At 37.3% G+C, this 15,369-nt stretch overlaps 1 protein-coding gene across 2 annotated transcripts in view; it reads left to right on the top strand.

Moving 5' to 3' along the window:
* Window positions 1-15,369, top strand: part of akap6 (A kinase (PRKA) anchor protein 6) — a 249,859-nt gene that overhangs the window by 25,589 nt on the left and 208,901 nt on the right. For both annotated transcript variants that reach the window (XM_067455963.1, XM_067455962.1), the window contains exon 2: window positions 3,335-3,714. In XM_067455963.1, coding sequence (XP_067312064.1) covers window positions 3,379-3,714 — 336 coding nt within the window. In that variant the 5' untranslated portion in view covers window positions 3,335-3,378. The remainder of the gene's footprint in view (window positions 1-3,334; window positions 3,715-15,369) is intronic.

Genomic DNA, 15,369 nt, shown 5'->3' with positions numbered 1-15,369 from the left:
CTGGACATTCAGGTCAGCCAACTGGGAACCTAGGAACTCCACCTCCCTAGATGTGGTCGTTAGCTGAGAGGCATGCTGGCCTAAGAGAATGCCTTGCTGAGTGACTGCTGATCGAAGAGGATCTGGGCCCGCTGAGTCCATCCTTGGCCAGTTCGTTCTGTCAGATCAGGACACAGACTACATCTGCAGGCACCAAAATACAGTTTATTTAAATCAAAAGGAGCAACCCAAATGGGCTGACAATAGTCCAGATAGAAACAAAAGAACAAAGGAGTCACAAAAGTTTTATCAATAATCTGGACAGGAACAGGGAAAAGTCCCGAAAAGGCAACGCAAGAGTCAATAGCAGAGCCTTCTGCCGGTGGATACTAGGACTATCAAGCCTTGACCAGGCAGAGAAGCGCAGCAGGAGGCACTGAGTAGGCAGGGCTGGCGGTGCTCAGATGGCACGTGAAGCAGGGCAGCAAAGGAGATCCGTGGTCAGCGTTAGAGAGCGAGACCAGGGCCAATTGCAGAGAGAATCCGCCAGACAACAAGGCTAGAGGAGTGCTTGCACAGCCACACCAAACAACGAACTGGCACAAGACAACACACAAGAGGGACTTAAATAGGAGATCTAAATAGATACAGCACAGGTGGAAAGAGTGAAACAATAATAAGGCAATGAGGGGAATGACAAGGGGGTGGGACCAGACACCACAGTGACAGCAAAGCACAAGGTGACTTATCAAAGCAAGCCCAAGTGCTCCAAAACACAAATACATGACAGAGACAGGAAGAGAATGGACAGATCAGCCCAGGGTCATGACAGATATGGAGGAGATTGTGATGGTAAACAGTGTTAGAGGAAACTGGCTTTACCAAACAGACGCTACTGGCTGTTTCAAAAAAGGGGAGGAGCTGCTAACAGCTGGAGCCGTTTCAGGGGAAATTACGTCAACACATTGAATAATGCGGCGCGTTTCAAAGCACTTCAGTGGGCCTTTAAAGTGATCTGAGCTAAGCGAACGTTAGATTCAATTACCATTGGTAGTATGATTCATTTTTTCTCTCGTTTGGTCAACAAAAGTGGCAGACATGTTACTTGTTCTGATGACATTTTGCGGTGAAAATTCTTCTTTTGGTCGTACTTCCAAGTTGTAGATTCTGTGATTCCGAAGTACAGTATCCACACCGGTGCAGTGACAGTCGCACACACTCCTCAAAACATTAGATTCATCTGCACTGAGGAGCCGATGCACGTAAAGATGATAATGCCGCAAATAACTGCAATTGCAGGTTTCAAACAGAGAATTGCGACGAAGAGAAAATGTACAGACTGTAGCTTTAATCAATCTTAAAGGGTTACTTCACCGCTTTTTCATATTAAACTATGTTATTCCCTTAACTAAAACGAGTTGTTACAAACCTCTCTCGTTTCAGTGTGTGCACTTAATCTCTCTGACGTGCGGTGATGATCTGATAGGATTTAGCTTAGCCCCAGTTCATTCACTATGGTACCAAACAGAGATCACGTTAGAAGTACCAAACACCTCCATCTTTTCCCTATTTAAATACAGTTACACGAATTGTTGAACGATCAAGTATGGTGACAAAATAAAACGTGGTACTTCTCTAATCGGATTAAAAAGGAGAACTATAATGTATGGCGGATTAACACTTCTGAGAGTACTTCGGCTCGGCGCAGTAAAAAGTCCTGGCCGAAACATCTTTCCTCACACCTCCCCCTCACTCTCTCATTTCTGTCAATAGGGAGATGTGAGGGAAGATGTTTCGGCCGGGACTTTTTACTGCGCCGAGCCAAAGTACTCTCAGAAGTGCTATTCCGCCATACATTATAGTTCTCCTTTTTAATCCGATTAGAAATGCGCCACGTTTTATTTTGTCACCATACTTGATCGTTCAACTATTCGTGTAACTGTATTTAAATAGGGGAAACGTGGAGGTGTTTGGTACTTCTAACTTGATCTCTGTTTGGTTCCATAGTGAATGAACTGGGCTCAGTGGGCTAAGCTAAATGCTATCAGATCGTCACTGCGTGTCAGAGAGATTAAGTGCACGCACTGAGACGAGAGAGGTATGTATCAACTCGTTTAAGTTAAGGGAATAACAGTTTAATATAAAAAGGCAGTGAAGTATACCTTTAAAAAGATCTGCTAAGATGATGAGAATAATAATTGAGTTTCATAATAAAGCTGTTCAGTCCATCTGTTAGTATCTGCATTGGTTTGTCATTCTTGGCAAGGTTTTTAAGAAAGTTCTGTAATAGATTATTTAAAAAAAAGGTGTAGTGCTTTATTATTATTATTATTATTATTATTAATTTAATAATATTTATTGATATTTCAAATTATTTTTTAAATATATTTTCATTTTAGTTTAATTTGATTTTGTAATTTTGAATTTGTTTTTACAAATTCTATTTAGCTTTAATTTATTTTCATTTCACTAACAACACAAATAAAATAAGTTTTAGATTAAGTTTTCTATTTATATTGCATTTGATTTCACCTTTATTTCCATCATCAATTTATTTTAATTAACAATAATACCACTAAAAAGATTTTGTATTGATCACCTTTATATTTTTAAATATGAAAAATACTGTTTAGACTGATTATTGTTTGTCATTGTATTTTACCAACCATACAAATAGCCTCTAGTGTTGACATGGGAATATGCACATAATCCTTAATGTACGTAATACAAAATAGTTGATCTGGGATTAAACAGAGTGTGATGGTGCTTGAAAGAATCTTAAAGGATTTTTGTGATTAATTTCTATTTCCAATTACATCAATATTCCAGAGTTTTGTGACTTAGTTTTGTGACTTAGGACTGTACTCTTAGTGACAGATGCAGCTTTTAAATGTGTATGCAGTCACATTTTCTCTTCTGGGAATTGAAATTGAAATTATTGATGACTAATCCTTTTTTTAAAATACTCTCTGCAGTGAGAACTAGAGGATGTCAGAATATAGGCCTGCCATTTCAAGTATGAATTTTGTAGCGTTTAAAATATTCCCTAAACCAGCTGTTCAGTGTGTTTTGTCTGTGATAAGAACTCTTTATCCATGTAGCAATGCTTTTTTCCTTCCAAATGGAAAATAATTCCCCAAGATGAGAAATCCATTTCTTTTAAATGCTTTGCCATGTGCATGAGAGCCAGTTTACATGCTGTGTCATCCATGACAATGACCACCATTAGATCTGCATTCCAAATTACTTCTGGCTTTCCATATTTAACAAAATCTGGCAGCTCTTTTAATATTAATCGGTGTTTTGCACTCTTACTACTTGTTTATTTATCTCATCCTCTCTTCTCTCTGAACAGCTAAACCAAAAGGCCCCTTCCTCAGGATCACGCTGTGTTTCACCATGAACGTTGCAGTATCGCCGATGGCCAGTGAGGCTTCTTCCCCTATGATAACCTCTGTAACTCCCACTCTGGACCCCGACCTCGATAAACGCGATGATCTGGACCTGTGTGGGCCCACCGTTAGCGGGGATGGGCCATCCCAGAAACAAGATCCCTACCGCAGGTACCAAAAACCTCCTCCTTTGCACACAGGAGCCGACTGGAAGGTGGTTCTCCACCTGCCGGAGATAGAGACCTGGCTAAGGACCACGACAGAGAGAGTCAGAGATCTCACACACTCTGTGCAGCAAGACAGCATCAATAGGCACGTTGATGTGCACCTAGTACAACTCAAGGTAAGAGTGGTGAAACTGTGACTTTGTTGATTTTCAACCCGTTTTGATTGTTACAATGTCTGTAGTATATGTAAATGAACACACTACTTGTTTCTGTGTTACCTGGACAGATAATTTCATATTTATTTGTGAGCAAAAGTCTTTTGACAGCTCCAGGGCTTTCATGAAAACTACAGATTATACTATGTTATTGTTTTGTCTCCACCCATGGACAGTCAGATCGACAGAGGGTTATTAACAGAGTAGTCATATTTCTACTAATGGAACACTATGACAACAGCTTTCTTACCTGTATGTCATGCCATTTTGCTCCGGGGAGTTGCTTCTCAATTTTTCCCCTCCACTTTAGGCATAGAACACAATCTTAAGTTATTTTTTCAGATTTTCTCTTCTCTCCATATTTAATATTATTTGCAGCATTTAGACATGCAGCAAATAATGCCTGCCTTGTGCTGCCATTCACTAGAAACCTACTGTAACCAGTCCTTCCAGGAACACAGCTTTTTGTACCCATTGTGACCAAAAGTATTTCCTTCTAAAGCAAGGCGGTGTTTGACTCTGCTCAAGAGTATATCAGACTGGGGGGAATGGCTTTGAGCTGCAACATGCCCAGTGCATTATGGGTGTTGAAGTTTTATTTGGCAAAAGGGAAGAAAATTGCATTTTTCTTTGTTTTCTCTAGTCAGGTAGCACCTGTGACATCTTTTTATTTTTTTTATTTTACATGCAAACTTCAGGCAGTAATTGACAGCGATGTAATCCAATGGCATAGGCAACATCGGCATGACAGTATTTTAGCCCAATGCTGTTGCGGGGAACCAGTGAGTGTGGCAATAATAATGTAATATTTTGTAATAAAACCTACCCCTGCTAAACTGTATTGCCAGCATATGAAGAGTTCATGCAAAAACATGCAAAAAAGCTGTTTAAAAAAAAAAAAAAAGTCTGACGATTTCTTTTTAATGAGCATTTTTATCAGGGTCCTACATTTAGGTTCAGTAATTTCACTTTAATGGCAATGAAAATTATTGAAATGACTTATAGTCACTTTAGTCAATTTATTAGTATTCAACAAATTTACAAATTTATCTGTCTTTTGCTGCAAAACCAGCTCTTATTCCACCTCTTTTAGCAACAAGACGCTGTTTGACACCTGCTTGTGCTTTCAAACGCTCCCGTGTGTTGATTTTTGTAACCAATCAAAGAAACATCCGATGAACGCATGAGCACAGTGGCCAGTCAGATGTTTTACGATTCCAGCTCACAGCCCTCAAAATGTCAATTTTTTAAAATTTGATTACCGACTTGGTATCATGGTTGGTACTTTTGACAACACTACTCTGCATATTATTTTAGCTGCAGCGATATCTAGATGCCTTCGTCCATATAAGGGATTTGGAACGTCATAAGTTATAAAACTTCTGTGAGTCTCACTTGTTGACTTTCTGCATGAGGGTGCCCTCCGGCTTCCAGTATAAATGAAACAAACATGACATTACATGTGTGTACTTAATAATGCTAACAACACCCACTTTGGGCTAAAAGTATGGAAAATTATTTTTACAAAAAATCTCCAATGTAGAGAAATGTTCAAGAATTGTTTTTCTCTCTCAGTGGGTGCATAACATTTCCTGACAAAAATTAGGAAATTGCGCATAATAATAAATCATAATTTAATATTTTATAATAAAATGTATTTTAAAGGGGGGGGTGAAACACTCCAGTGTCATGTCAATCTTGAGTATCTATAGAGTAGCATTGCATCCTGCATATCTCCGAAAAGTCTTTATTTTTTTTATAATTATATGAGAAAGATGCGCTGTTCCGAGTCTTTCCGAAAAAAGCCGAGCGGGTGGGGGCGTATCGTGTGAGCGGAGCTAAATAATGACGTGTGCGCGCCGCTGCTATTGTGTTGAGTGCGTCGTAAAGCTGTGTCATCCCTAACAGCGGGAAAAAACTTTATTCAAAATAAAAATATGGCTTTTAATCAGATACAGCCATACATCTATGATCCGGAATCAGACCCAGAGGCTGCAGTTGAACAGGAGCAGCAGCAAAAACGACTAGAGCAGGACGTCTGTATGTGGTACAAGTTATACACTAACTATATAATATGCTTAGCGGCTTGTGTTATTTACATATTTATACTTGAATTATATCGTCGTATTTTTGTCTTTGAAGGTGTACATGTGGGAAGTGCAGTTGTGCACGTGTGTGTGTGTTTACGCATGGTTTGTGTAGACAATTGTAACGTTAGTAAGCGGACTGGTTTTGCACGGCAGGCTAAGTTAGTGTTTACATAGAAAGACATGGAATAGTAGCGCATTTGAATGAAGAAGCGCGCTTATTTAGTTCAACATATTTCCCCACTCTTTGTGTATTGTTGTTTGGAGTGCTTTTACAATACACAAACATAAAGTTACACATATAGTGGCCAGCTAAACAAATGTACACGCACTACACATCGCATGCTCCATTGATCAATTAACTATACGTGATCATGTTTGGGCTACTTGATGGGCATAGGCAAAAACACAGACATTTGAATCAGTCTTACTCACAGCCTGCGGTTCTAACGTTGGGACCTTTATCGTTGGGACTGCTCCATCCTTCAGCATTAGGCGATCGGAAAATCCGGCGTCAAGCTGGGCCTTGTTTATGAAACAGTCGGCACCGAAATGCAGCGAACAGATATAAACATTTGCGCAACTCAGTTGCTGATCTGGAAAAGCAAATTCCATCCACTGTTGCCTTACCGCGGGTTTTTGGGGAATCTGTGCAGGACTGTCTTGGTCTGGCAACCAAAAACGCACTTTTTTGGTGACATTGTTAATTGTGCACATCACCTGTGCAGCGCATCCTACAAGCCAGCGCTTTGATGGGCGTAGCCTGTTACTTTCGCTCTCTCCCTCTCTCTCTCTCACGCTCTTCCGGTAGAATTGTCCTTGAGGCCCATACAAGGAAATTCCGCCCCCATTAACGTCAAAGGGGACGCATGATCGCGAAAAACTTGCAGAAACTAAAGAATGCGAAAGAATGACGAATGCGCACAAAGCAGTGACGTCCTCAAGCGTGGAGAAACCCATGGCTATTGATCAGATTCACCATGGCTATCGATCAGATTCAGATATGATCCAGAATCAGATTCGGAGGCTGAAATAAATTGAACAGGAGAAACAGCAACAGCAGGACGTCCGTCTCTGTGGTATGTACTGTATTTAGTGGCCTGTCATCATTTGTGTGTGTTTACTCGCAGTTTATGAGGACATGATTCGGTTTATGGACTATTGTATGCGACTAAACCTTAGCAGTAGCAAGCAAAATGGTTTTGCATGTCAGACTAGTGTAACGTTATACAAAGAACAACAATGGAGTAACCGTTAGCGCATTTGAATGACGAAGCACGCGATCGTGTCGTTTACTGATGTTTACTCACGCGACGATAGCCAACAGCACAGATTTTTGAAGCAGTTTGACACCGACCGTGAACCTTTATCGCTGGGACCGCTCCGTCAAAAACACACTTCTTTGGTATGATTTGGTGAAGTCCTGTGACAGCAGTGACCGTGGAAATCCACTTTGCGATGCGACTGGAGTGATGTTGTGAAGCTTCCCGTCATTTATGCGTTCAAATCGGTTCAAATGCAGCGCTGCCTTCCCGGAATGCTGTGCTGAAGCGTTGAAGTCGCTTTATGTCACCCATAGGAATAAAGTGGAGCGCGGCGCGGACTATAACGACATAAGTGTTCACAGACAAGTGAGCGTCTCCGCAGCTGAGCGAGTGTTTATTGGCGTGCATTTCCTCTCTCGCTCTAGTCACGCGCGCGCGCACCCTTCCATGAGAAGAGCCCGTACGGCCCATACAAAGACCTTCAGCTCTATCGACATCAAGCCGACCCATACTCGAAAAAAACTCTCCGAAACTTGTGAGAAACCGCAAGGAGTATTTTTGACACAGAAATACTCCATCAAACGTCTAACATTAGTTTTTTAAACTTTGTCTATGTTTAAGATGGGAATCCAAGTCTTTAACAGTGTAAAAAGCTCAGTATGCATGATACAGCATTTCACCCCCCCCCCCTTTAACAGGTAACACCCTGCAGTTTTCTGTAAAAATAAAAGTTTTCTGTAAAATATGATTTTCACAATAATAATTACTATTTATTCTTAAAGACACTGTTTTGTATTTTGTACACTGTAAATTGTGTTATTACAAAAGCAATTTTTTTTTATTATTAGCAATATTGATTTATTAAAATACAATTTTGGGACAAATTGTGCAGCCCTTCAATCAAGCACAACAACGCTATTCTACTGTATGTAGTTGTCTCTATGCCATTTCCTCAGCTAGTTGAGTGAGTTAGTTGATGACAAGAAAATTAAGCAGCTTTTTCAGGTGCTCAACCAAAACAGATAGGATTGTAGTTAGTGATATTGGACTATATGTAAAGCAAGTGGTGTTGCATTCCTTCAGGCTGCCATTTTTGGCAAATAAAAATGTTTTTTGTCTGAAAACATTTCTTGTAAAGGTTTGCATTTTGTTTGTCCTGTATGGAACATTAATGTCCTTTGTCTGTCACATGCCTGTTTAAGTGATAAATTGCACTACTTGTGGTTATTTTCAAAGATGTTATCATATGTTTTATACTTGTGCTACACCTGTGTGGCCTGTGCTACAAACTTTATCCTCTGTAGCAACTGTGCTATGTGCAATACAATTAGAGTCTAACACTGCATTCAGAAATCATTCTAATATAACTGTCACATGTATGTCTCATTCTATATTAATGAATTACGTTTGTTACGGTCTCTCTCTTTTCACACTCTCTATTGACTGGTGCCATGTTGCAACTCACAATAGTACGGACAGTAGTAATAATGTCCATGATGAACATGAACTTTTGATATTATTGCATGAACCAGAGGTTCCATGTACATTTTAGATGACTATTTGTAACACTTTTTTTTTTGTGACAATACATCTTGTAGCAGAAGCTCAAAGTTAATATACAATTCCAGCTTAAATCATATGTTCATGTACTTTAGATGCATTTATTTATTGAAGTAGATGTGTGTATACAGGCCCTTGACCTTCACACAGTCAGGGTGTATTTTGCGTGTTTGAACACATTGATGTATAAAGGGACCAATAATAACACTCACCAAGCACCAAATGAGGGGACAAATTGGCCATGACCAGTAAGAAATGTTTTTTGTTCTATATTTTCTCAATTTACTGGCCATTTGCAAGTGTGGTACAAACCTACATTTTGGACCTTGAATACATATAAATGATGAAATACTATGCCTAAAAATCCAATCTTTTACTTGGATCATTAACCGCACTGCAGCAATCCAGCTTGTCTGGAGATGGAGGGATCAGCTATAAACAAAGAATGGCCATAATGGATCTTTGAGTTCTAGATTAGTTGAATTGGATTTGGATCAATCATTAAACGCACCAGAGGTCTTATCAGATTTCTCTTCTCAACTCAAACTCTCTTTATTTAACCCCTTAAGCCCAAAGTATTCCGTCCGCAGTACACCCCTGCAAAAAAATAAAATAAAATCATAATCAAATTATTAAGCAACCCCTGAATGTAATAACACAAAAAAGGGATCATTTTAACATAATCCATTGTGTAGATCTCAAAATATTCCTCACTGATGTTCTGTTGATCAGTGCAGTTTTGAATGATATGGCCATTCATTTTTATAGCAGTCAGGTGGCGTCTGCAGGCGGTACACTCGGTGGTATTTAGATGAATAACTCAGCGATAGATTCATTGGAAAGCTAAGATTCTAAGATTCTGTTATTATTCAATTTATACCAGTTACAGCTTTAATTAGTTTTTAACTTGGCAAATAACCATGGTATAAGCGGGATAATCCACGGCTAGCCATGCATTAAATGATTTTAATGCACGACCTAGAGGCAACCACCCTCCGCTTCGCGTCGGGCGGTTCTTCGCCTCTACGCCGTGCATTAACATCCTTTAATGCATGGCTAGCCGTGGATTATCCCTTACATATATAATATTATATAATACACATAATATTGTAATAATATGTCTTTTCTCAGGATTAAATTGTCCAATTGTACTAAAAAATTATATTTTCTTAAAATAAAAAATAAAAAATTAAAAAGTATTCTAAAAAATTATACTTACAATTTGACTCTCCTTGCTATAGTTTGAAAACAGTTTTATAGATGTCAAGGATTTAACAAAAAGGCTAACTTTGTTCTAAATGCTGTAACTTTTATGATATCACCACAACATTTTGAATGTGTCTGCTGCCATATTTCCTTCCTGAGTTATTGCATCTCAAAGAAGAAATATTTGTAAAAAATAAATTAAAAATGCTTCTTTTATCAGCAGTTTCTCAGCATTACATTGTCCAAATATTATATTTTCTAAAAATATGAAAAGTTTGCTAACAAATGATACCTACCATTCGACTCTCTTTGCTATAGTTTTGGAGTAATGAGTCTTTAAAGTTGTGTATGTCATTCAGACAAAATAAAACAAAAAACAAAAAAACAATCAGAACTTAAGGGGTTAAAGAACATGCTGGATGTTCAGGCGTTGTATTGATGGGCATGTGTAAATATGTATTTTACAAGTCACACTGCACACTGCATCATTTATTGATTTATTTATTTATGTAATGGTTTTATGGTATCTTTAGGGTATCTTACCTATCATCCACATGTTGGTTTGTAACTTAACTGCAATAATGTAATAGCCTAGTTAGCTACTAGTTACTTGTTTACATAGGACATATGGTGTATTTTATATTGATTCTAACTTGTACTTTCCCTTATGAAAAGTAAAAAAATTTTTTAATCTGTAGTGTTTTTAATGAAAAATAGCAACATGTCACCTTTCTTCACAAATCTATTCCCTTAACAGACCCATTATAAATTCTACAACTTATTCAAAATGTAACATTTAAGAATAAAATGTGATGCATTCTAGTAAGAGGGATTTCTTTTCATCAGTCTTTTAGGTTGTGTGGCTGCTTTAGATCATGTTTGACTTTCTCATAGCCTTTTAAAGTAGTAAATTCTCTATAAAATTTAAATGAGTCATATTTTATCATTTTCATCACGATAGGAGCGGCTTGCACGAATCTCATCGTTCTGGAGAAAACAGTGATGTTATCAGCTTATTTTAATTTATCATAGAGCGACAATGTTGGCAGATCAGTAGTTTATAGAATTAAATAAGACTTAATTAATTAATTTTATTTGTATATTTAGTTGAATAACTTGGATCATAATTTTAGTGTCCCCAACTGAGCAAGACAAGTCAAAGGTGACACTATAATGATGAGATTATAGTGAGAGTTTCCGTGTTACTCCCACAGCTGCTCCGCTTTCAAATGAATCACATAATACCCTTACATAATACAGTTTTAGTAACATCACTGTTTTTCACTTGTGCTCTCATTTCATCTTTAGAACAGCGTTCTCAGCCGTCTTTAATTAGACATTTATCCTCTCGATGTCTTTCAGGGAGAATCAGACTGTGGATCTGCTTAAACAGATGAGAGCCATTCAAATAAACCAAGTGATATTTTGAAACCGAGATGGAAGAAAGTGTCTTAACCTCGAAAAAGCTACACACTTTAGCTTTAAATAAGTGAAAGTGAAAATGAAACCGTCTGCGTCATTGTTTCTCTCAGCGGATACTGCATTATTGATGCGCTACAGGAATCTCTCCTTTAACTGAACTTGTGTCACCATCTCTGGAACTTGACCTGCTGGTTTCCTCCTTTTCCTCTATCATCACAATTGTCCATTTGTCTGCTGCTGTTTGTTGTAAAATAACTCTCTGCAGTCTCTGGTGTCACTGCGTTTTACAGCCAGTCTGGGAAGCTGCCTTTCCTCTTAATAAATCATGTGTGAGGCTTTTAAAAATAGTGCCTTTTGTGTTTGAGTCTTTGAACAGGAGCGTTTCCTTCGTGTAGTCCATAGTTGCATCTTTAGTTTCTGTGTAAAGTGACATTAGCAATAGCATTGCAAGCATGGTAATGTAAATCAGTTCTAACAGTATTTTTGGTTGTGTAGCAACTGACAGATTGAAGATATTTCTGAAACCAAAAAAAAAAAAAAAACAAGATGCCTGATTGTTGTATTCAGTCAGTTTGCATGCCACATTTCATCACTGCTTGTTTTAGGAATCTGTCATTAATGTAATGAAGCTTTGTAAAGAGACTTTTAGTTAAGCATTTGACTCATATGCACACCTGATGAATACATACACAATCATTTTACATTATGTAATGATAAATTATATAATTATTACATATTTATAAAGTATAATTTTAATTAAATTGTGACCCTATACGTTGGACAGGCGGAGTGGAGAATGGACGAATGTTCTATGTGGTTTACAGGGACTCTCCATAGGTATAATGGTTTTTATACTGTACAAACTGTATTTTCTATCCCCCTACACTGCCCCTGCCCCTAAACCTACCAGCACAGGAAACATTCTGCATTTTTACTTTTTCTCAAAAAAAAACATAATTTAGTATGTTTTTAAAGCTATTTGAAATATGAGGATATTTGAAATGTACTCATAAACCACATTTATTGTGTAAGACCAGTGTAATACCAATGTAGTTATACAAATTTGTATCCTCATAAACCACATAAACAGGCACACACACACACACACACACACACACACACACACACACACACACACACACAATATGAAAAAAATCATAATTGACAGCAAAGTTTTTTTTTTTTTTTTTACCAAAAGGACAAGCGTTTAAGATTTGTGAACAAGCATAAGTCTTATATGATGATCTTAATGTTCAGCGTTTGATGGAGAATAAGCCAAGTTTATGATCAAATACAGCTGACAATGTTTTATAGATTTTATATTGAGTTTTGCATCTTCTTTTTTTTAGTATGACATTTCGATTTCTGATTTATTTTGTTCTTTTGTGTAACGGTTATGCTGTTTCCCGTGATCTAGTTTCTCTTTTGTTAATTAGACTTTTCCTTCACCTATGTCTTGTTAAATCTTTTTAGTTCCCTTTATTTACTCTGCGTATAACTTCTCACCCATTCTCTGTACGTCCTCATTTTTAAGTAGTTTAGTTGCATTTATACGGCAAGTTTATTATTAAAGACTTCCCCTTCATCGTGCATTTACTTGTTACAACCGACTTGTGACATTTGGCCGGTTAGCACCTTTTTCTGCTTCTTTTGTGGACTTTCTGTTGATGCCTTGTTGTGAAGAATTCTGTGTGTGTTTCTTGCTGAATCCAGTGTTATTTTGAGGGGGTGACTGAAGTCTTTGTGCTCAGTATCAGCAGACAATGAGTCAGTCCATGCAACACACATCTGTTTCATCATGAGAGGCCACAGAGCTCAGCACGGACTGATACTCCTACACTATGTGACTCACACTCAGCCTTCCTGCGAGCTTCAAAACTGAGACCCCTGATTCTTCATCATGCGTGCAGTAATTCCAGAACATCTCTCAAAATGAAGCTTTGAGTACACTCTCAGAAAAAAAGGTACACTGCTGTCACTGTGGTGGTACCATAAGATACAAAAGTGAAAAGGTATATCTTTTTACCTTACTCTCGCCTAAATGGTATATATTAGTACCTTAAAAGGTATATATCAGTACTTTAAGAGTGTGAATTAGTACATTAAAGGTACATATTAGTACCGTTTTGTACCTTAGGGTACCGCCCCAGTGACAGCACTGTACCTTTTTTTTTGACAGTGTATGTTAAATGAATGCTGGGAAATATATCGGCAACATATCACAAGCTTTCAGGAGGAAACAATCTGTGCAGTATCTGTGAAAATGTGAAAAAATTAACAAAATAAAAGAGATCATAAAATGTTTTTATATATATTTTTTTTTTTTTTTTTTTTTTTTTTTTTTTTGAGTTATTTTACAACTGTATATCATTTCGAGGCAATTACAGATGATGGTCAGATGTCTCTTCTTCTTAAAGCACCAATTCAGCATCTATATGACTGCATGACTTTCAAGCAGACATCGCCATCTTGTGGAGAAGATCTACCGTTTAATAGTTTGGGTTCAGTAAGATATATATTTAAGAAAATAATGATTAATAAATGAAAAAATATATAATTAATACTCAAAAGTAAAATTGGCAAAGTGAAGGCAAAGACATGTTATAAAATATCCTTTTTTTTTTTTTTTTTTTTTCAAAGAATCCTAAAAGAATTGCTCCTCTGTGAACATAAAATATTTTTTTTTCCAAAACATGAGAAAAGTCAATCACACTTTATTTGAAGGTGTTTTGTTACATTGTAATTATACATTTAAGTATTTTACTTACTTACTATAAGGATAGGAACATTAGTTTGCTTTGGTTTAGGGTTATTTGTTTGTAATCATGCATAAGTTATTACTATAAAACGGTAAATGGACTGCATTTATATATCACTTTCAACAGGCCACTTTACATATTGCCTCACATTCACCCATTCATTCACTCGACAATTGTAACACTAAAATAAAGTGTTACTGAAAAATCTCACAGACTCCGAACCTTTTGGGGGGTATGACTCAATGTCAATTTCATGCATAAAAGACTACATTATAAATTATAAATTTAAGTGGATTATTTACAGTTGAACAAAACTTTTATTGTCTATACATTTAAGTTTAACTGTTTAAACTTTTAGGATGGATGGATGGATGGATGGATGGATGGATGGATGGATGGATGGATGGATGGATGGATGGATGGATGGATAGATAGATAGATAGATAGATAGATAGATAGATAGATAGATAGATAGATAGATAGATAGATAGATAGATAGATAGATAGATAGATAGATAGATAGATAGAACTAGTTGTATGGGTTTTGCAGTAGTGATTGGGTGTAGTATACAGAGACTGGCAGTAGATCAGCACACAGCTGTGATCTCCACATTCCCGATGAGATCAGCCCACAGAACAATGTCTGCAGCACCAGTAATGCAGACACACCCTTATTCCTCAGCTCAGATGTACAGTATGAGAAGGATTCACACACACATTCACACATGCACTAATAATAAAGCACACATGCATCTGCACTAATAGCATGTAATAGAATTTTGCCAGTTGTCAGGACACAGTGATGTGATTTACACAGACACACCCATGTTTCTCCCGTCTGTATTTTTACCCAGTTGAGACCAGATCATGTCATGTGGACATTTATTTAGGGTGATGTAATCTTAGTAATGTGGAGAATCTAGAGAATTCAGTCTCATCTACAGAGAGAGAGAGTAGTGTACAGCAATATTAAACGTCTGTGTGATTTGAAAATGTGCTAAAGATCTCAAACTTGGTGGCATTTGTATGTTATAGTTTTTTATATTTTTTATTATTTCTGTTATGCAGGTCCTTACAAGCTCTGCCCATTTCTTGCTTTATGCATGCTTGTTGTTCTTCTGTTGTTGTATTTCCTTACAAAACTTGACTGTAGTGGAACCATGTTACTTTAATAGCATCAAATGGTGAATATATACTTTAAACTACACTCTAAAAAAACAGTGCTATGTAGTACTACAAGTGGTTCTTTGGCTTGTAATCATAGGGGAACCATTTTAAGTCCTGTATAGCACCAAATCTTGGTGATTCAGTGGTTCT

This window comes from Pseudorasbora parva, chromosome 10 (assembly GCF_024679245.1).
Source record: "Pseudorasbora parva isolate DD20220531a chromosome 10, ASM2467924v1, whole genome shotgun sequence".
NCBI classification, from domain to species: Eukaryota; Metazoa; Chordata; class Actinopteri; order Cypriniformes; family Gobionidae; genus Pseudorasbora; species Pseudorasbora parva.
The sequence above is the reverse complement of the archived record's forward strand: the minus strand, read 5'-3'. Positions and strand labels throughout refer to the sequence as shown.